This window comes from Pestalotiopsis fici, assembly GCF_000516985.1.
Source record: "Pestalotiopsis fici W106-1 unplaced genomic scaffold PFICI_Scf_9, whole genome shotgun sequence".
NCBI classification, from domain to species: domain Eukaryota; kingdom Fungi; phylum Ascomycota; class Sordariomycetes; order Amphisphaeriales; family Sporocadaceae; genus Pestalotiopsis; species Pestalotiopsis fici.
In genome coordinates this window covers 2,334,499-2,356,976 of record NW_006917099.1, presented here as the reverse complement: position 1 = coordinate 2,356,976, position 22,478 = coordinate 2,334,499, and the positions used below count along the sequence as shown (strand labels likewise).

General features: G+C 49.3%; 5 protein-coding genes across 5 annotated transcripts; all 5 read right to left on the bottom strand.

The window, feature by feature from the left end:
* Positions 1-1,187: 1,187 nt before the first annotated feature.
* On the bottom strand, positions 1,188-2,576 carry PFICI_12140 (uncharacterized protein; the record flags this gene model as incomplete). Its single annotated transcript, XM_007840721.1, has 1 exon — positions 1,188-2,576. The coding sequence occupies one exon, from the start codon at positions 2,574-2,576 to the stop codon at positions 1,188-1,190; it is 1,389 nt and encodes a 462-aa protein (XP_007838912.1).
* Positions 2,577-8,816: 6,240 nt separating this feature from the next.
* Positions 8,817-9,843, bottom strand: PFICI_12139 (uncharacterized protein; the record flags this gene model as incomplete). The annotated part of the gene is made up of 3 exons (XM_007840720.1): positions 8,817-9,571; positions 9,640-9,713; positions 9,770-9,843. 3 exons carry the CDS (start codon positions 9,841-9,843, stop codon positions 8,817-8,819), a joined length of 903 nt encoding a protein of 300 aa, XP_007838911.1.
* An 817-nt stretch (positions 9,844-10,660) lies between these two features.
* Positions 10,661-11,125, bottom strand: PFICI_12138 (uncharacterized protein; the record flags this gene model as incomplete). Its single annotated transcript, XM_007840719.1, has 1 exon — positions 10,661-11,125. One exon carries the CDS (start codon positions 11,123-11,125, stop codon positions 10,661-10,663), a length of 465 nt encoding a protein of 154 aa, XP_007838910.1.
* A 746-nt stretch (positions 11,126-11,871) lies between these two features.
* PFICI_12137 (uncharacterized protein) lies at positions 11,872-13,302 on the bottom strand (the record flags this gene model as incomplete). The annotated part of the gene is made up of 6 exons (XM_007840718.1): positions 11,872-12,165; positions 12,243-12,294; positions 12,355-12,460; positions 12,532-12,657; positions 12,765-12,990; positions 13,060-13,302. 6 exons carry the CDS (start codon positions 13,300-13,302, stop codon positions 11,872-11,874), a joined length of 1,047 nt encoding a protein of 348 aa, XP_007838909.1.
* A 420-nt stretch (positions 13,303-13,722) lies between these two features.
* On the bottom strand, positions 13,723-17,481 carry PFICI_12136 (uncharacterized protein; the record flags this gene model as incomplete). Its single annotated transcript, XM_007840717.1, has 5 exons — positions 13,723-15,066; positions 15,119-15,441; positions 15,505-15,782; positions 15,841-16,314; positions 16,364-17,481. The coding sequence occupies 5 exons, from the start codon at positions 17,479-17,481 to the stop codon at positions 13,723-13,725; spliced, it is 3,537 nt and encodes a 1,178-aa protein (XP_007838908.1).
* Positions 17,482-22,478: the final 4,997 nt, after the last annotated feature.

Below are 22,478 nucleotides of genomic sequence, written 5' to 3'. Positions count from 1 at the left end.
TGGGCACTTTAGTCGAGTTTCCCAGGTTTCTGCTCTTCCCCCATAATATGATCCATGATAGGATTTGTTTCCGCCCAAGAGTTTCAGGCATGATCGGCTGCTGGGAGGCACAACTTTCTTTTCTACTCTGTTTTTGTAGTCAGGAAAGAGATCAGTGCTCATAAATCTACAGCACATTGTACTAGATGAAGTTGGTTGCAGGTGGGGTCACTCAAGGCTGGTATCAGATGTGTCGCAGTTGGGGTTGGCGCAGCATCAGTGATCGATCAGCCTGGGGGGCAGGCAGCATTAGAATTGGAAGCAGCTTTTTCCTACCTATTCCCTTTTTTCTATTTGCTTTTACATATCACTATCTCAAGAATGGTGATGAATTTCATTTCACTTGAAATTATGCATGCATGTAATTGAACTCAATGCTTGCGAATAAATGGTATTAATGCAAACTTTTATCCCCTGTGGCTGTGTTCTATACTAGGTATCTACCTGGGCTTGCACACACTCTATTTAGTGGGGGGCTGGTTCCGACTATAACAGGGATACCACAGGGGGTGCATGAGATGAAACAAATTCCCCTTTAATGCGAATTGAGATGAACATGCAGCATTGCATCTTCATCTTCTTGTATTCATTCACCGAGCGTCTACTACAAGGCAAGTCAATGATGATTATACTTCTTCAAGTTGCGTAATAATGGTCACACTGACATGCTTTTGAGGCTAGTTCAAAGTAGAGAAAATCTCATGATTTATTTCATTCAACACATCGGCTCATGGATCATCAGACTATTCTTGGAAAGAAAAAATTCCCCAATATCAGATCAGATGGCTGTTTCCGTCTCCAAAAGAGCCTCTTCTTGGGCTCCTTTAGCCATGTACAAAAGAAAGGGTATAAAATCCAAAAATGTGCTCGCTTTCCATGCCGGCAAGCATCAATTGATGTTCCATCGAGTAAACATCACCGCCTCCTTTTATGCAAGAAAATGAAAAATGCCTTGCGCCTTGTAAATGCTGTTCGTGTCCCAAGGCAAAGCCCCACCACCGAGGTGTGTCTGTATGCCAAGCTGTTCTTTTTTCCACTCCTCCCATTCTATACCCAAGGACGATACCGAAATAAAAGTGTTATGTTGAAAAAAAGGTCATGGCCAAGCCATGATAGTGAAGTGAAGTAAAAGAAAGCCAGGTTGGGCTTTAGATTGCACGGGCAATCCAGCTGAGCTCGTTCACGAGGTCGTCAAAGCCCGCATCGATGCCCTTGACCGAGAGAAGTGAAGACGAGTCAATCTCGTGTGCATCTCCAGATACTAGGCTGGGTGAGCCGAAAGAGCGACCGGCGGCGTCAACAGGTAGGTCCTTTTGACCCACCATACCGGAGTGAGGTAGACTGTAGGCCGTGAGCGACGGCTGGCGGAACCGCTCTTCGGGAACGCCGGAAATCCTCTTGTCGTCCTCGGGCAGGTCGTCGAAGAACGAGAAGCCATGGTCGACGGGAGTCATGTCCTCAAAGAAGGAAAAGTTGTTATTGTGGGGGGAGTCGAATGATTGCGGTGAGATTGGAGAAGGGGCTGCTGACGATGTTGTCGAGCAGGGAAGGCGAGGTGGCGGTACAGATAATTTGACGCTGGCAATGGAGCCGCGCCGTAAGTCTTCCAATGCAGAGTCGTCTCTGCATTGGGGCTTTGTAAGCTCATGGATCATGTTTGGGATCATTGGGCTTGTGGATATAGTTTTCAGTCCCGCCATTGCGGGCGAGGACTGAGTCCGCTTGAAAGGAGGTGGCGATAGAGGGTTGAAAGATGCATGCTCCGAAGTGGCAGAAGTAGCAAAGTTGTCATCGTCTTCGTTCTCCTCTACAATATCGTCGGGAATAGTGAGTTTCTGTGAATGAAGCACTGGAGACTGGGCGACTGGCTTGTTATCCAGCAGGAATCGGCGAAGCGACTCGGGTGACATGTCACGCGAGCGGGAACCCTCAGAGGGTGTAGTGCTCCTAGTCCCTTCGTCTGGTCTCTGTGTGCTAGCTGTGAAGGACGTTGAGTCCTCTGAATCGACAGTCTCTGGGGTCCAATCGCGATCGCTGGAGCGACTCGAAGGCCTGAGGCCAAACAGTCGTTTGGCTTTACCAGTCCAGCCAGGAACCGATGCAGGTGATAATGAGCGGGTCGATGACTTGTGTTTGAGCCGAATACCGGTAGAAGTACCCCGTCTCGGGCCCAGTGTAAGCGGTGCTGTTGGAGCAGGCCGCGGTGTGATGTACTTGTCCTGGGGATCCATGGTCTTGAAGTCGGTAGGTCGCAACGAGTTCATTGATGCACTCCGTGTCCTCTTGAGTGTTTGTTCTACAGGAACGTCGAGAATGTTGACCTGCTGGCCTGGAAGATAGGGACAGCGGGTAGTAAAGGGCTCCGAGGGGTTAAATTCCTCCGAAGTTCCGTCGAATTCGTAGTAGTAGTAATACCTTTCCCCCATGGAAAGACCACGACTTGGACTGCGCTTTGGTTCGCTGCCCTGAGTGGTCTTGTCTTGGAATCCGTAACAGCCACGCCACTGACCGTGACCACGTTTGCTGTCTCGTACCATGTTGTAACGGACTTTGAAGTTATCCCAAGAACCTAAAAGTTGAACTGATTGTACTCCAGGGTTCGTCTGACTAGAGAGGTAATGGAGTCAGTCTTATGTTTTTTTCCAGGGTCCTAAAAAGAATGGAAACAATGGGGAACAATTAGGTAGGTGAGGCAGTGGATTTAAAAAAGGCAACATGCCCCGGGCTTGACTATGCGGTAATCACCGTAAAAAGCCAAATATGAAATGACCCGACGGCGGCGCGCTGACAATGGCAAAAAGAAACAAGGGGATCGACGAGAGGACACCGGCTCCCCAGGTTCTGGGTGACAGGGACCAGCAGCGTTTCTTTTTTATTTCCCTTCCGGCTCATATGGGCCATGGGGGTGGTCAAGTGGTCACACGCCGCGCCAGCTGAGCGCATCACCAGTTCTTCCCTAAAGACGCGCCCGTGTTTAGACGGGGATTGTCTCGCGGTGTGGCAGGACAGGGCAGGGCAGGGGTAAGAAGAAGAAAAGGGAAAGAATTCCAGAAGCATGGATATGGGTAGAGTCGAACCTTGGCGCAGCTTCCCGCTTGAGGATGTAAGACCTTCTGAGACGTTGCTTATTGCCTGAGCTAATGACTGTAATTGGCAATGGCAAGCCTCGAAATACGGCCTGGCACTTGATTGGGACTGATGACAAGGAGGCGCAGAAGAGATGAATTGCTGAAGAAGAGATGGAGCAAATACTCAAAAAGAAAGAGTTTGCATGAAAAAGAAAGACGTGGTGTAATAGATAGAGGCGAATGCTAAGATACAGGGATCATGGGCATAAGAGCCAATAAGGGAATGCAGGAACGAGTGTGGAAAAAAAAAAAGCACCAGGCTTGCTGGGAGTAGAGAGGGCAGGAAAAAAAAAGAATTTTGCAGTATCAACCAAGTAAAGCAAATAAAGTAGGTAACAATGGGTTTAAGACTTACAGAATAAAAGTAAAGAGAGTAGTGTCTGGTGCCAGGGCCAGGTCTTGCCAGGAGTCTTGTCTCAACATGGCGGCAGAGAGTTTGCCAATATATGAATGGTTCCCTGTGACAAGAACGGGTATGGGTGCTGAGTGGCCCGTTGGTATGGATGTGCCAGTATGTGGCAATGGGGGAGACCCCTGGTCGAGAAATCCGTGGTTGGGCGGGTGCACTGTTCGTTCTGAATATGGACACAGGAATAGCAGCGAATAGCCGCGCTCTGCCACCACCAGATAATCTTTTTCTTTCTTTCTTTCTTTAGATAGTACACTGAGACCGACGACTCCCCTGACGGGTTGACATGTTTCAACAGTCGCGGCGATGCAAGCACACAAACAAACCCCCAGTATTAATTCTGTTCGCCTGCTTTCCCCAGGACAAAAACGGTTTTAGGGCCTGGTTTGACCAATGACGAGCTTGGACTGGCCAAGTGCCGTTGATGGTGATTTGCGTGCGGAAGCGCCGAGATGACGCTTCAAGCAGGCGGCCGGGTTCGTCGGGCGCTTAGAGCTCCTGGCGCCCGGGGGGTTCCTGGGACGAATAAAAAGCCCGAACTTGAGAGAGAAATCAATCGCCTGTCTCCGGAATGGGCCAAACACCAGCAGCAAGCACACTTGTAGAAAAGTCAAGCCTATCCTTTTCAGGGGTGGGTTGGTTGGTTGGTTGAATTGCTTGTCAATTGGCCGTCTTTTTAGGTGAACCCGAGCAGCAAATGGACAGAGCACCAAGACTGTGGGACGGCGCCAAAACAGTCCCGTCGCTGGGTAGAATTATGTGTACGACCGGGAAATGATAAAAATAATGATTTTGAATCAAAGAATTGTGAGCGACAATGTCTCGTCTTGAGACGGGCAAATTGGATGCGTCAAGCGAGATGCCGGTTGAGGGAAAGTAAAGTTTGGGCTTGTCTGACCTTTCTTTTTCTTCTGTAATTCCCTTGGAGGATGACAATCCAAGATCGGATGGAGAAAAAGAAAAAAAAAAAGGCAAGAGACAGGGAGCCAGCTAAGGTCAGCTTATTAGTACATACAAGCCAGCAAAGAAAGCAACAGACAGACTCGAGACTAATATGGCCGGGACATGATACAATTAATATTTAAGCTCGATGTAGACGATGCAGGAAAAGAGTCGATCGGTGCACCGCTAGGAATCCAATAGCTTGGGCTGAGCTCCTCAACGGCGGGCTAAGGAAGCTTCTAAAACATGGCCCTAATATTGCAATGGAGCTCGTCTGAGACGTTGGATTGGCTGTCGACGGAGCCTCATCAGCTGAGAGTTTGCTATGGCGTGGAGACTTGATTGGCTCTTGATGCTTTTTTGCTCAGTCTTTTTTGCGACGCAGTGGAGTGAAATCTCATCTCCTAAAACTGTGGTTCTGGGTTTGTGCCTGGGGAATCTCTAGAGATCTTGATTCTTTTGATGCCGCGAGATCTCCATCATGTGTGTGCAATCGATCTTTTTTTCTTCTCTCTTCCGGCCGGTGAATGGTCGGGCACCGGTTAAGAAAGAGTGATGCTGGCAATTAGTAAGAGAGAAGTAAAAAGCAAGCAAGTAATGAATAGAGCCCCGGTCAAGACTTGGGATACCAGGGGTTTATCATGTTTGTTACAGGAGGAAGAGAAGAAATGACGACAGAACATGTCTTCCGACTGCTGTGCATGAACATGTCAGTTGTGCGACGGGCTCGGAAAGATGTGAAAGGCCTCTCTTGTCATTGCTACCTGATCGTGACAGTCTAGTCGTGCATTCATTCGTTGAAGCTCAATCCAATATTCGTGGGGCATGACGATGAATGCGACACAAGCAGGTCGTCGAATATGTGGTACCTGGACAAATAGCCAACGAGGGTATGCGACATACCTGGCAGCAAGCACATCTTGTTACTTGCTTGCAAGTCAATGCCATGCACATGTTTCTATCATGCATGTCATTGCTCATCACATACACAAGCTGCATGGCATCTTGCAAAGGCATTCATGCGAATCGGGTCAAGCAGAAGTACATGAGCCAATCGCGGTTCTCTGACTATGCATTGTGTTATCGCGGGCACCTGGAGACCTGGAAAGATCACAAATGTTTGTCCCTGGTCGGGTCCAACCAACAACTTCCATATCTACTATGTACATGTGCAATTACCCTGGTCACTTGCCCCGTAGATCTTTCGGGTTTTGGGGTCACACGATAGCTGAACGCATGCCAAGTATTGGATAGAGACAGCTGCAGCGACAGCCAGTTATTAGCGGACAGCAAACCTGCGTGACGAAAGCAGAATTGAGCTGCATCGCTTAGTAGGCTGAAAAAAGGGCGCTATCGAATTGAGTTGGGCAGATGGATGCAGCAGCGTTCGTGCACCAATAGAAGCCCACAATGTCCACGAGATGGTCAAGATAAACATGCTTTTCCTCCTTTCCGGGAGCAAGCGCAATGACCTACAGATTACATCTTGTTGACACTTTATGAATTCTTACTGTTGGCGACAAGGGCCCAGACGTCTCCAGACAAGGCCAGAGAGTTTTGATGGGACGCGTGGAAGAAAAAGTCTGAAACAGCTCACTCAGCCATGCCAAGAAGCCTGTACTGTACTGGCCTAGGTCACTGGCGATTCCCGCTGCTTCGGGCTACTCGGACCACTAGGCTTTTGGTTTTTTAAACTGCTCTTCTGGCTTGCTTCTAAAGCCTCTCTCTTTCGTCACTAATCGGACCGCAAAGTAGCTACCAGTTGCCGTGATCCCGACAGACCCCTGATGCCAGAGGGAATAGTGACAGAAGGAATGGGAAAAAAAGCCGATCATGACAATGTGAGATCCGATCGAAAATGCGGTCATCAGGTTGTCATAGTTTCAGGTTTACACGACCAAACCTGGTTTCGCAGGGCTTTCGTCTCTATGGGACCCGAGCAGAATGCATGGACTTTAGTCTGGATCCCTAGGCCAGGGTTTCTGCCAGTGGGCCAATTACCAAGGACCCTGAATGCCAAGGGGGCTACTATGTCGGTATATTGCGATTGGTAGCTCAGAATTATCTTTGGCAAGGGTATGGGGGCTGGCTGGCTAGGTAGCTACCAGCTATCTTATTTCCAAGAGGCGCAAAAGGCCAAAATCAAAATAAAGCCGGCGTATCATGAGTGCAGACGCTATTTCAGCGCAGAACTCTAGAGAGAGAAAGAGAGAGGCCACCATCGCCGACTTCCGCCAATTGTGTCTTTCAATCCTCAGCTCTCCATTGATCGCTTATCTAGGCATGGAACACATCCTACTTCATGATACCTACAAACCTGTCTTGACATCTTGATTGGGCTAGAGTTTTCAATCTGTTACTGCTCATCTGCAAGCAAGGTGCCTGACATTGACATAAGCGAGATCTTCAGCAGGGAAAATAAGCAGAGCTGCCTGTTGCGCACTCTTGATTGCTTTCTTCTTTTATTCCGCCCTACTGCTGCAGCTGCTACTTGATGCAGCTGCACGAATGCTGATCACGAACTTGTCCCAGCAATAAGGTTCCCTCATCTTCAGTGGTCCATCTACCCCCATCTGCCCCCCATCTGGGAATCCCTCATTTAACCTAGATTCCACGCTGCAACAAACCCCCCAGACAACGGGGAATTGCTTCGCCGACCACGTTCGGTTCAATTTGAATAGTCAGCCCGTACGTACGTATATGAATCATCCTGGCGACAATGACAATTATATGTGCGGCTGTAATCAAATGCCAGTAACCGAGAAGCAATTGGGACTGCCCATTTCATGGCAAAGCAATATGACCGAGCCGGATACGATGGTAACACGGCGAAGCGAAACGCCTCAGCCGGCTCTCGAGTATCACCATCGGTCGGCCGAAGCCGTCCTGCCAAAACTGCGCTACAATCGGGAAACACTCAAACGCTTGCCCAGATCGAGGGTCCCAGCTTTACATGACTACGTGCTGGCTACTGCTACTGTCATACCTAGTACAAAGTAGCACCCGATGATTGTGGAACGGCTGAAGAGGGGGCCCTGCATTCAATTGCCATTATCCATGAGGCTCACGCTATGCCGTGTAGTATTCTGTTAGGGGAGGGGACCAGCTCCATTTTTATTTCCCCCCCAGAAATTGAGGCTGCTCGGTGCTGGGCTGAAACGTCCGAACGTGATCTCTGTGCTAATCTCAACTCGCCCGCTCGGAAAATTCTTTTTTCTAGCACAAGGGTTTCGTCTTGTCCGATTGCATACCTCCCCTCTTTGTTGCACTGGGCTTTTCGTCAAGTGGAGGTTTCTCTTTTGCAAATAGTAAGCATGGTGTACCAGTAAAAGTGTTCTTCTTTTAGTGGCCATTTTTTGCTTCTCGTCGATCGGCATATACTTTGTGTACATGGGCGAGATGGGATGGTTTTTTACTATTGACACTTTTTCAGTGGAGCCTCTATTCCTTGAACGAACCATGATCTGTACTCAACCACCCAGCCGGATACCATACATCGTACATTGTCCAATTAAAGAAAAAATAAACAATATGATGAAAACGATCTACAGCAGAATGCCTCATGCGATTTTGATTGACTATGATGCTTTTGAAAGCAAAGCTACCAAACACACAAAGTACGACCCCCCAGTCTAATCGTGAACCTTTTTCACACACACACACACACACAATCATACAATGCAAAACTAAAACATCAGGTACCATGCATCTGTGTGCATGTGTGTGCACCACTTGCCGCTGCAAGTTTCGGCATTATGCACGCCCTGTTGAACCACTCTCACGGAAAGTATCCCTTCTTCTTCCTCTCTCTTTTTTGTCCCATCGCTGTATGGGACTTTGCGTGTAATCAGTAAGCTTGACAAAACGAAAGTAGCCGGCTGGTTGCATGCATGGATTTGCATGAACCGCACATGCCGAACATTAAAGAAAAGAGTAGACGCACAGTTGGTGAAAAAATGCAAAGACCCGACCGGCCTGGGCCTATCATCAAAGTATCAACATAACAAGACTTGCGCGGGTTTTCCTGCAACCCAAGGGGGCCCTTGAAGGCCTCTGTAATCTCATAGAGGATGGGCTTGTTTATTGTTGTTGTCTCTATACGGTGATGACTGCATGCTCTCCCAATCAGGTGCTCCACTGCTGTGATCTGTCCACCATCTTGTCCAGCTGTTCCTTTACCATTGGCCCTCTCCATGCCAGCTGAACCTGGACGAATCCAATGGTTCAATCCTCCTCATGTGAAAACATGCGCTCTTGCTCAAAATTCATCCTTTCCCCCCGTCATGTATCCACCAAGATCATCTCGAGGATCCAATGCGCTCAAGGTCAGCTTGAGATTCCTTGGGCAGAATACCCCGGTGCAAGGCTGACGAGGGTGGAGAAGCTCTCTGTCGGCGACTGCCTTCTTTATTGGGCTGACATTTCCTTCCGTTTTGGTCATTATTGCACAGGGATCTGACCAGCTGAATCATTTGCGCAGCTCCTGCGGCAGTCAGAACATGCCACCAACCGTGGAGCTCGAGGGCCAGGGCCCACGGCCACCCGACGCGCTGCCTCTGGGCCCGCAGCAGCGGCACGCAGAGCTCCAGGTCGGCGTTCCACACGGCAAAGGCGGCGGCCAAGTAGGCCGCGCCCGTCCAGAACCGGGCCGCGAGCTCGGCCGTTTCCTGCTCAGGCCGCTGCCGGCGGTATATCAACTGGAGCAGTCTCACGCCAATCAGGGCCACCGAGGCTCCGAATGCCGACATGTGTATGATAATGTCGCCCGAGTGCACGTAGACGAGCGACGCGCTGGCCACGCTGAACCACACTGCTGCGGCAATGACTCGTGATAGGCCGGCAGGTTGATTTTGGCAGTAGATATACTGCATCATGATTCCGGTAAGGAAGAGCATGGATAAATCATCGGCAAACTGCGGTCCCTGGCGTAAAGTGGCATGGAATGCGCCAGATGCTAGGCCAACCAGTAAGAGACCCCAAGAGAGCGAGTCCAGGCGGCTTATCGTTGATGTCTCCTGTGTAGAACGGCCTGGGTATTTGAATGCAAAATAGACTATACTCGGCCAGTTTGTTTAGCCATGTCCCTCGTTTCAATATGAATTGGCCAAGGGCCAGGCATACCATAGGCAAGGTTGGAAAGCGTATTCATGAACTCTGCGATGAACCTTGTCACAGCGTAGTCCTCTTCACAAAAGCTACCAAGAACTTGTTAGTTTTGTTGACTTGTTTTGATATATTGCTTACCACTCACTTTGCGGCGCTCGTTGGAGGACCCCATATGCCCACATGGGCATCACCCGCAAAATGACGGTTGTGGTGGCCCATTCTGAAGCTGCGAGGAACGCTGTGCTGACTAAGTGATTAGCGTACTCACAAACAAGTCATTGATAGCTCGTAACTGAAGGTCGTTTCTGATGAAATTGGCAGTAAGCAGCGTTGGCGTTCCATCCACAAGCCACCGTTTTTATGACACGGCCACCAGGGACCCCGCGGAGCCCGGCTCCGGGTATCGATGCGGCGGCGACACGCAATGCTACGCCACTGGCACCTATAACAGCAGCCTGATTCGTCGCTTGCAGCACGTAGATCTTTTTTAATCCAGTCGGAAGCTCGTATTGAGTTCCATGCCTGCTCATGATGCTGCCATCATGCTCGTTTGTGGTTTCAAGTCATGGCGAGTGACTAGGCAGCACAATTCTTTGGGATATGAGACATTTTCCAGAAATGAGAACGTGTCTTTTTTGGTACAATTCCGATGACCGAAAGATTGTAGATAGTGCTATTGATAACCCTGTCTATTCATGTAAGCTTAATCATGTGCAACTGCAACGTACTAACTTGACTATACCAAGGGCCAAATACCGGGGAATAGTAGACCGCTCATCTCACCTTGAACATGCGCAAATCAGGCCACAAGACATGAATTCATTGGATACCATGAAATTTTGATACCAATCCAATCAAGTTTCCCTGTTTTGTGATATCGAGTGCTATGCTTAATGTAAAAGTGACAATCCGTATACCATCCCCATGCTGACCGATGCAATGTTTCCTTTAACTCCCGACGCTTGTTGCACATTGTGATTCATGCTTTATAATGCGTTCCACTCTCGAACATCTTCTCTCTCGCACATACTGTTCCTTAATAACCCTTGAATACGGCCACCAAACTCGTAGCCGCCCAGCTGAGCACCAACCAATCCAGGACCTTGAGGAGCTCATCGGTGCGGCGCTGCGCCTCATTGTAGTCCTCCATCTTGGGCAGGGGCACGCGCTTGCCTCCGGCCCAGAAGCCCTGGACGTGGTTGCGGGCCAGGAAAATCGCCACGCCGACGACGGGGCTGGCAATCAGCCGGAACAGGGCGCCGCCCGAGCCGCCCTTGAACAAGAGGTATAGCGCCGCCAGCAGTGAGGCCGCAATGGCCAGGGCTCCCGAGGCTTGAGTGGTGCGCGTCGTGTGTAGTTGACGCTCGGCCTCGTTGGAGTATTTGGCTAGCTTCTTGCTCGTGTCCTCGTATTTTTGAAGGTTGGTGATGGCAATGTAGGACTGCTGTGCGCCATAGCCTGCCAGAACGGCCTGTGCCAGGTGGAGGAGTTGTAGGAACATGGTGGGTGTTTGATTTGGTAATTCGTTTTGATCAATGACTTGATTCCAGATACTCAAGGCTGTGGTAATTTTTGTCATATAAAATGGGAGGATGGCTCAATGTTTTATAATCTCCTTTCTCCGTGTAAGTGGAAAGGACGCTCCTAGTCCATTGTGACGTCATATTGATGCTGTGGACTAGCGTTCAGCCGCTGGGTTCCTGTTTTGGCGAACGGCTTGTGAGTCCATGACGCAGCGCGGGACGACGGTGTCTTTAAAATGTGAATATACTGATTAGCCTAGAAAAATAGGGGTTTCTTTGTCAATAATATCAGCAAACTAGACCCTGAAACTAAAGTGGTCGGGTGGATGATCATGCTAGGATTCAGATGATTCGACAAAGAAAGGCGCTGGAGAATTGGGACGATGACTGAGGAAGCAAGCTGGTAGTAAACGCCACTAGGACCTTTACGACTCGGTACAAATAACATTCTATCGTTATTGAACAAAATGGAACTATTCTTCTATTTGGAAAGGTGGATAAAGACTTCTCTACTTGTCCGAATGCTAAGCGTGAGGCCAGGCGATATCGCATGCACAATGCCATGTATCGGAAAGATGAAGCTGGCTTCTTGGAAAAGTTTCCCCATTTGTCTATAAGAAAACACGAAGCAGATAATGAATAATTCTCTGAATTGCTCCATCAGGTGCATCCTGCTTCCATCGTGATCGCTCCTTTGTGTATCTAGTCTCCGTGTATATCAAATTCACGGTCCCTTGGCCTCCTCGGTGCTCGCATTAACAATGAGCTCTACAACGTATTGCCTAACGGCATCGTCCTCCTCGAGGGAGTTTGCCCAAGGATCCGGCATCTCCTTTTTATACCAGTCGGCGTCTCGGCCCGTAATAGCTCTGCCTACCCACTCGTGAAGATCCTGCAAACTTGGACGTTTGGAAGACGAAGGATCTTCGCACCATCGCACAATCTTGATGAGATCCGAGTCCAGGTTCTTATCCTCTAGCGAGATTCTGGCACCGGCCAATACAATAGTCTTCATTTCCTAGAATATGAATGATTCGAGTCAGTAGGTCAAATCGAATGATTATATCAAAGCCCGCAACGAGAACTTGGACTTACGTTGCCAACTTGCCATATAAGTTCACCGACGTTGTGCTTCCATATTGCTTCGCTGTTGTTCTATTAGTCTCGCAGACGGACATTGCAACGAACCTATCATTGATACACTCACTTTGCTGTCTTTTTCCGTGCGATGTAGCCCAAGTCTATCATCTTCAACATGGGCGATAGGCGATGCTCGAGATGCGGGCTATTGGGATCAAAGTCGCCAAAAACCACTATATTTCCCTTACATGTCAGAATACCACGCTGTCTCTATCAGTAATGTGCAGAAAATAAAAAGACTTACTATTTTGACTATGCATATCCGAATTAAAGTGTATCATATCCGGTATATTGCTTTGTATTTCTTCTAGCTGATGCGTGCCACTGACGTGTACTTTGCTCCAAGCCATGGCAGTAATCATACGAATATCTAAAACAACCGATCAGTAAACACCCAAGACATCCCAAGTTGTTTAAACTCCCACTCATCTTCCCCTTGGTCTCGCTCTCGGTTGGTCGCAGATGCAGTCCACCTACAACACATGAAGATCCTCCACAAGAGTCGATTCGGCACTGGTCGTTCCACATCCCTCGCTTTCTGCAGAAACGAGTGCAGTGTGCCATTATCTAGCCACTCGAGATACATCCAGCCCGAAACCGGCATCATGGGGGCGTCTTTGATATCTCGGCTCAAGGGGTCGGCACCGACAACGTTTTCTCTCATGTCTAGAATCTGTACCACATGCATGGCACCCGAGAACAACTATACAAAATGATATATCAGTAAATACGATTCGACGAGAAAAAGATGACACGGCAACCAAGACCCTACCCTTAAAGCTTCTTTCTCTGGTATCATTTCCGACTTGGCTGTTCGCAACTCGGGCATGGCCGGAACCTTGACGGCGACGCGGTCGGGCCCTGGAATGTCGGAACCATGCTTTTTGATGCGAAAGACGTCGGCCTGTATGCCCGAGCCAACGTAGGCGTCGAGAAAGTACCGCCCGTCATGGTCGAACCGCGTCTTGAGGATTCGTGCTACTTTTTCTGCGCGCGCACTGAGTACTGGAGCCATTTCTAGCTGTGGCCAAGTGAGAGAGTGAATTCTACATTCTTTCCTTCCACAGCAACCCTCCGTAGCTGCGCTCTGACCACTGTTGGCCTGGCGACTTTTTTTTCAAAAATCTTGACAATGCAATTGGCGCCTTTATTTCTTCCATTTCCGGTGCTTTGTTGCCAGTTCAGAGACTTTAGCGCAGCCGTTCTTGAAGGGGCCTCGGCAATGTCGAACGACGAAACAAAGCCGAATAATAAAGACTAAAAAACATCCGTACCATTTGAGCTAAAAGCATGTCATCTATGGTATCTATTGTGAAAGCACAAATCCCAATGTTGCTGATGGGGGTATCTTGAACCAAACCAATAACGCCAATCTGTCTATAACCAATGTTATCCGTTTCCAACTCGACCGCATCCTGTTCGTTTCCAAACTCCTCTACTTGGCATGGGGCTTCATCCAAAGATCATCCCTTTGTGACCTTGAACCACGATCGGCTACAGCTCTGTCCTCATCCGTACTACCACCAAAAGACGAAGGACTGGGCCCAGCTACCGAGGACAAATCTTCTTCTTCAATGGTATAGGTGCCAAGCGTAGGCTCAGAAGGGCCAAAAGCTCGACTTCCTAGTACACCCGGAAAGGCAGAAGTGCTTGGGATCTCGCCAAACGTGCCCGATCTAGACAATGTGGCGTCTCGGGGCTCGCTAAATGTGCTTGATCGAGACAACATGCCCTCGTTGGAGTCGATAAATGTGCTCGACCTAGATATCATGGTATCTCTTGCTCGGGTCTTGTCGCGTCCTGAGGATTTCCTAGTCAACCATGTAGGAAGTCGTATATCGTCCCAGGCATCTAAGCATTCCTTGTCGAACTCTAGTTCATGATTGAGCGGGTTCTCCTGGTTCCTTTGTAATATCGCTTCTGCCTTCTGCGTCTCGGAGCTCCAATGTTGGCGGAGCCAGTCCAAGATTCCTTCCAAACGGGCCGTATCTGATTTTCCAAGCGAGCCTTTGTACGGCTTTTTAAGAGTCTTGATGAAAACCTGCCTCTCCTTCTCCAGAGCGCTTGTCCTGTCTGTTTCGGAAATAGGGAATGACATAATCTGCTGGTTCAAATCCAGCGCGTGTACAAGTTTTGCCAATTGATGATGGTCAAAGTTGTTGTTCTGCATATCGAGCATTGCTAGCCCCTTGTTTAGTGCAATTACTCTGCAAAGTTCCGTAATATCCTCTGCCGAGCCCATGTCGTGGTTACGGACTCGAAGCTGGCGAAGTGTCTCGTTGTGTTTCAACCCCCCCAAAGCGCCCGAGAGCCCCCAACCAAGATGTGCGTCCTCGAGCTTTCCGCTGTAGCCAGAAAAGTCCAGGTATTGCAATGTGTGGTTCTCCTCTAGAAAAGTCGATAACAAATCCGAAGTTTGAGGGCTGGCACGGCCTGGCGGTCCCGTTCCGATGAGACTCAAATACTCCAGAGTTGTGTTCTTGGCCAGTGCTTTCAAGAGCTTGTCAAAGTTGGCCACGTGCTTGAACTCAATCATATCCAAACTCAACTTGCGGGGAGTTTCGTCACCATGAATGAGTTCGATCCAGTCCACGGACCCAGCCTCGAGTGGGTTGCTGTTCAAGTGAAGATGCATGTCTCGATACTTTCCAACCCGACAAAGTATGGCGGTGGCAACTTCTCCAGAGATTCCACAATTGTTCAACATTAGTTGATGAAGACAGTCCGACTCTTCAAGCTCCAGATATCGAAGAAGTCCACTGATGGTGTCAAAGTTGATCTGCAAATGTCACTATACTGTCGCCATGAAGTTTTAATCAGGATCAACTGACCTTCCATCCTGACAAATTGATTTCCTCGAGTCGCCAAGGATCTTTATAGGGAGACGAAGTCCACGGCTTAAGGAGGGGGCCGTCTAGCGTTCCCTTGAGACAGTAGGAGAGATCCAATTTGCGTAGGTTGGTGGCCTCGCGCAAAGTTTGTGCTACCCTACTCGCAGCAAGACCGCCAAAGTTGCCAGAAAGGTCTAGAAATTCAAGGCTTTGACGTTGCTCATGGATTCCTTCCCAAAGAGTGACCATGGCCATTTCATCTAGCTGGCACCGAGAAAAGCCCAGTCCCCTCAAGGTTTTGGGCTGCGACTGAAGTGTTTGACCTGGGTTACAAATTCATCAGAGTTTGCAAAACTATAACATGAGCTCATCGCAATGACACTTACATATCTCTGAGACATCGATCTGATCCATAGAGTTGCCACTGAGAATGATGGATTTGCAGCGACTCTGCAACGATCGAATGAGGAGAATAATTGGAGGGACAATCTCGCATCCTGCATTTCCGGGAGAAGACGATGTGGCCAATGTTGGAGGCGTGGCCTTGGAAAGTACATCGCTAAAATCAACGTGTCGAATGGACTCTGACCCCAATAGCATGGCGACTACCTCTTGGAACAAAACTGAGGACTTTTCCACAATTTCAAATTCGTCACGGGTGAGGCTTCGTTTGCCTTGTGATTTGTTAGTCCCTACAAAATTCAAGCCTAGATCGAAATAACTGCTTACCTGTTCTAGAAAGCCAGGCAGTAGGCTCCATTCGGAATGCATTGTCAGAGAGATTAGACAAGGTGGAAAAGTCCACGCCACGAAATGACAGAGACTTGAAAAAGTCGTTGAAACGCAGAGCTCTGAATACGGCGAGAAGCTGATGAGGGCTGTATGTGGTGCTCTTGGCTGGTGGGAGCAACTGAAATTCTGGAGGGTATTTGACGTCTCGCCAATTGACCTTCCATTCAACTGGGGCGGAATGATAGCCTTCCAGGAATGCTTCAAGCGTTCTCTTGAACCCGCCATAGTCCTCGCCCGAGGGTAGGGGCATCTGTTGCGACTCTCCCTCAATGAGAAATGTCTCCCGTCGAGTCCATAGTGGCCAAGCTGGCTTCAGATATGTGTCTGATTTGAACAGACGCGACACGATACTTCTATGATATTGACTTGAGAGCTCAAGCTTCTTTGGCCTGTCTAGTGGTAATCTGGACGCAGCGTTAGCATATTCGTCAAAATTTAAGAAACAAAACATACCTGAAGATCAAGTCAAACCTCTCATCATTGGCATGAGCATTGACCTTTGAAAGTGTGACCAAGCCATATTGAACGACGCTGGGATTAACCTTGTGACCCGTGGGCGACCTAGTAAATTGTGCTAGAAAACAAATGTTTTTGCTAAAAGCCAAATAGAAGCAGGAATTGTCCCTGAAGCCTTTCTTGGATTCGTTCGAGTTTGATCGCAGTGGTCCGTATGGTCTACGGGGGACTACGGGGTATATGTCCAGGTGAGCGCTCTGGTGTGGGTATTTCGCTTCGAGGATGCGAGCCAGATCCAATTCGAGTTCCTGGTCCATTGACATATGGTAGTCGTCTACCCAGGAAGCTTTTGTTCGCTGCCTAACTGCATGTTGGATTTGCTTCAACCAGTCATCCCGGTCCTCTGGAAGGGCAAAGTTGAGCTCAATGTTTGCATAATAACCAGTGTTGGAGTGGTCCTTCCACCATACCTCCAACCCAAAACTTGGCTTCGTCCCTTCATCCTTGTAGACCGTAATGACCCTGTCCAAGGGAATGTGAACCTCGGCCCCGACGCCAACGTCCCGAACAGAGGCAATCGACTCAACACGGGTCAAGCCGTCGCTGGTGTTTGCTGTGAAAGAAACTTGTGGAAATTGTTCAATAGCCACCTGACGATTTTTGAACTTGAACAGTCCTGTAGTGGTCAAAACCAGGTGCTCCCTCCTCGTCCTCAAAACTGATGACTCTTCCTTCAGGGGTCCAAATTTGACCACTGTTGTTCCATCACCAGAAATACTAGTACCTCGACTGCAACCGCCCGAGGGCGTCGTCGGTCTCGTCGAATTGGAGAGGACTTCGATGTAATCTTCTGAGGATGCCTTGGAGGGGCGACGCCCGAGATCTTGCCTGTCTGTCGGCGGCCTAGTTTTCCGCAGGGTGGACTTGCGTCTCTCTGTGCCATGGCCCGCAATGTCAGGGTCAGAGGCATTGGAGCCATGTGACATTTGTGAACCAATGCTGAGACTTCTGAATACCCTCATTGGGGACTTCATGGACGAGAGGGAGGACCGTCTCTGGGTCTTTGACGATCCCTTCCCGTCGATCATCTGCTGCGCCGCGTTTCTGGAATCCATGTGGAAAGTCGAGATACATTGATATTTTCAAGCCAGTGTTCCAGAAGGATACGAGCGGGGTGACTATGTTTAGATTCGACTTCTGGTGTCGTCCGGTTGTAGCAGATCAACACTGCAACTTGATGATCGCAGTGGGCTGACTACTTGGAGATGCCGGATAGATCTCCGATCCTTTCCTGGATGTCGCACGACTCGGTTGCTGTGTATCTGCGTGTAGGTGGGTGACAGATGCAACTACTAGGTAGGTATGCAACCTGGGCCCCGTGTCTTAGTCCTAACCCCTGAGCGTTCCACCTAGCACCATACGCATAGCGATGCGACAAGAATCGTGGTTGAGATATCCAAAGTATCGGCCACCAAAGTCAATGGAGCTTGAGGGTTGAGTTGAGCTTGCTCTGCCTCGGTAGGTGCGTGTATTTTCTGGGGCCAGCACACACACGCACACACAAACAGTGAATGGTCGCTAAGGGACGGGAAGGTATCTCGTCACTGGCCGTGTACGATTAGGAACCGGTTTTCTGAAGCTGAGTCTGCCCAATGAAGATCGCTGCAGGGTAGGTATCTTTTGGTTCAAGGCGATCGCCCAATGAGACAACAGCCGCGGCGAGACACAACGCAAAATTGACAAGGTGTCTGCGTACCAAAACTCGTCACGAAGCGGGGAGAAACTTTTGGACTTTTGGTGCGTAGGATTGGTGTCGGTATTCGTTTAGTTTTCTTCCTACGAGAGGAAAAAGAATACCAGTCAAATCATCAAAGCCTATCCCGCGTTTTGATAATAAGGAAACTGCCCCTGGAACTGGGCAGGCAATGGAAAGCCCAATCATCTCAATATCCAAAATTGAAGAATTGCATCTCTGACAGATGCGGACGGCGACGTCATAGATAGACCCTGGCCCGCAACTAGCTCAGGTTGCTAATCGCTAATTAAACAGACCAGCGCGCTTCGTTATCACCATTCTGGTTACGCGTCTGTCAATCTTCATCGTTGCCCATGGACAAAAAGTTTCAGCTCGACTCTTCACTGCAATGTTGGTGGGGATATACCTGACGAACTGACGAGTCCCATTGGGATCTTGTTGTGGAGTGCATTTCTTGCGCTATTATTATCGGTACACTAGAATTTGACCTCCTTTTCCCGAATGGCAAGGCAAGGGAAGGGAGCGGTCCACGTCCCCGAGCCATTCAGTTGGGAATCCCAGGAACCTCATCTTGGACCCAGAGTCTTGTCCCACAAATGCTGTCACCATCTACATAGTACTCCTATCCCCGGGACGAGGCCGAAGTACGATTCATGTTGGGCCATGCTACGACAGTGATGCGAATCAGCTCGCAACCGGCGTTTTATCCGTGTCCACGGTGTCCACGATGACGGCATCAATCTCGCTATGTGAAATCGTTCTGGGTTGGCCTAGCTAGCTGCATTAGGATAGGCATGATATACAGTGGACAAGGCAACCGCGAAATCTGTGAATACCCTCAACCATGACACATGCCTATCAATAGTACCTACCACCTTGAGTATGCTTGATACTCAATAATATGGGTCCTGTACTAATGAATTGAAACATTGTCTTCGCTCATGTCTGGCGGATGACCTTATTGGCTTGCCGTAGACTGCGACAAGACTGCATCTAACCGTCTGCGATGCTCCCATAGACGACTGCAGGACGAGTCAAAAGGATCGTGCATCATGAAACTTGCAGCCATGGTAACTCACCTGACCTGCTGATTCATCACCGCAACTCGAGCTGCGGCTTTAACCAGCAGACAAGTCAGCCACGCTGTGCAAGTCCTGGTGGTTCATCCATGCGAGTATCCCCGTGTATGCACGTGGAAATTGAGTTGTCCTACCTGCTTTTTACGAACAGGGAGCAACATGACTATTCTCGCAGGAAATCCATCTTCATAATAGTGATCTCTTGGTCGGTGAAGAGGTGGCTGATCTCACGGAGGCCTGAGGGATGTAATAATAAAATCATGTCCAAGCTATCCCCCTAGATTAATGCATCCTCAGATCCCGCGATGGCTCCTTTCGGATGCGGCGCAGCTACGACAAACTTGATTTCAAGCGGCATAAGCAACAAGGCAGGAATGTCAGTATTAAAAGATGATGGGCTAGTATATAGCCTAACCTCGTGGTATAAACGGAGGAATGAGAATTGCATCCTCATGGCAATCCGACTGCTTCCGGGTCTTTTTAATGCCCGTGCTAGTAGAAGTTGCCGAGTTACAGTATCATGAGAGAAAGGAATGCAAGTTAGCCAGTGTTAGCCCGGCTCCTTGGCTCAATCAAGGTAATCACTCGTCGTGATGCGATCGGCAAGGAGTTGTAGGCATTTGAGACGCGGTCTCGCAAAAAAATTGGCCGCTGAAGACTAAAAAGACAATGTCTCCCTTGCCATTGATTGTCGGCAGGATGTCGGCTCGCACACACGGCTAATAGCTAAAAGTCTCGTGTCGGTCCTCTCAAAAAGAGAAATTCGTATATTTTGCAGGCTTGGCAGTCAAGTCGTGAAGCTGGGGGACTCGCAGACCCGAGCCCGTCGAAACGCGGCGAGTTTCACATTGGCGATCGTTGGTTGAACCCCTGTTCAGATCCCTGGAGTTGGGCTGCAGGGTCGTCCCCCGGGGGCATGAGAGGCACTCAAAGCACTGAGGCCACTGAACGCCCTTGAAAGTCGAGAGAGCGATATATGTCCCCACTTTTCATTCGATCCGCTCGTGCCGATGTCACGACTCTATTGGCTTACCCATTCATTGTATCAGCAAGCACCAACGCGGCGAGCTTCCAATCAATATCATGTTTTTTATTCTACCGGACGTTGCTTGCCTCCTGCTACCCTCCGCTCGCGCGGACGTATCAGTGCGTGCCCTGTACAGTGATTTGTTTCCCCCGATCCCGTCTGTTGGTGAAGGGATCAGGATTTTGTTTCCCCAAGAGAAGGAAACCAAAGGAAGAATCAACAAGTGGACCAGCTCGTACTAAATTCCTTCCTGCCACGTCCTTGGCCCCGAGATTCTGCTGGATCATGTTTACACTATCATGGACGCCAGGAGCCCTAGTATACCTGCATAGTAATACACACGCCGGCACCCCTGGCCGAATCTGCCTGTTGCGAGGAGAATCCATGCTCGTCCAGGTGGCGAGTAAACTGTACAAGGTGAAATGAGAAATGCGTGTTACGTGTTTACGGGATCATACTATGCTCTTGCGCAAGAGAGGAAATGAGCTCGGGACGCAAAGCTATGCATCGCTGATAATATCAGAACTCGATAAGACGGTCATCGCCGTTGGCAATATCAAACCTGGATAGCTCGGTCATCAAGCACGAGTTGTAACGCCTTACGCGCCCTGATAGTACCCGATTTTGGATGTTCGTTGGACTCATTGGCGCCAACTCGTAAAAATTCCTGTGAATTGATGCTGATCAGACTGATATTCAACTGTTGATCGTGTCTCCGTCTCAAGGTTACCTTGGACCCAAGCCTTGTCAGGGCTGCATTTCATACTGCAAGCTGCGAGGCATATTGAGAAGATCGGAGCCCCCTTTTCTGGTATTGTATGCCATTTATTCCTCGAAACTCTTTTTTCAAAAGGGTATGACAGCATTCTGTGTGATCGATCGCCAACAGATCGTCGTTCGATACATCCATTCCGTGATGGTTGTGGGATGTTGAATGCCGAATAACGGACAGCAGTACATAGTAGGCATGATGGGCGTAGGATGACGATGGGGCCGTTTGGGGGACAGTGGCATCCTAGGGGGGCAGAAGAACCACTCAGGTACGAATACAAGCACAACGGTTTTGTGAGTGTGGGTTATCTGCACTGTAGCAGCAGCAAGCGGCACGTTGGCACGGCACGCACACACGCACACACAACAGTGAGTGGCCAGCGCCATGATCGTCTGGTCCACCTTTGCCGAGTTTCACCAGACACCAGCTGCCGCCGAGATAGAGTCAGCGACAGGGGGATATAAGCCAATCATGGCAACATGGTGCACCGCTGAACGAGCTCCTGGAGCCTGCCACCAGGCACGGATTCTGTGGAAGGACAACTGATCATCATCATGCCCGGGCAAAATACGACCCCCAAAGGCACCCTCGGGACAGTTTGACGGTCTGATCTTGCTGATCCTGGGCAGACGTGAGCTTGTTTTTGAGATTCCCTGCTCGCCAACTAATAAGAGTCTCTCCGGATCACGTCCAGTGTGTGTATGTACAAGTTCCAAAATTGAATCATTCAAGTGAACACGACCTGGTAAATATACTGTATCGAGCACGTAATTGCAGGTAAATTCCCGCTTCCAGGTACATGAGCGTCATGTAGGATGGCATAGGAACGTAACTTAGGTTGGGTAGCTCGCTTCAGATACTGCATCCAACATGGTCAGATAATAATTATATCGTCCAATGCCTCCAACCCACTGAAACCAGCAATTCTCGTCCGCCAACCAGATCCGGCAGCTCTAGAATCTCCTCTTTTAATTTTTATTTTTCCTCTCACTTGTGCCTCTCACCCACCGGTTTACACCTCACCTGCATGGAATTTGCCCTCGCAAGTTCTCCCTCGCCTCGCCTGTCATCCCGAGTGTTTTGTTTTGCATTGTCTCCTCGCAATCTACCTCCTGCCACGTCAGGCTGCTTGACCTCTCCATTTCGGAATCCGCGACACAGTCAGACAGGGACAGCCTCTTTCTTTCCTTGTGTTTCTTTAAACCGAGGCTGTATGGTCCGTTCACTATCTATCTATCTATCTACCTACGTATGTGCTTGCTTGTACGCCGAGAAGAAGAAAAAGAAAATCAACCGAAAGAGCTCGGGGAAAGAGGTTTCATCTCCAAAGGGTGGGCCGATCTTAGTGGGATCCATCTGATGCTCCTACAAGGCACCCTAACGCAGAAAGCCAGAAGCCAGAGTCCACTGCAGTGAGCGAGTTCCCAGGGACTGCAGCGCTAGGCTTAGTATCCTCTCGCACCCACTCGCTTGGGAGC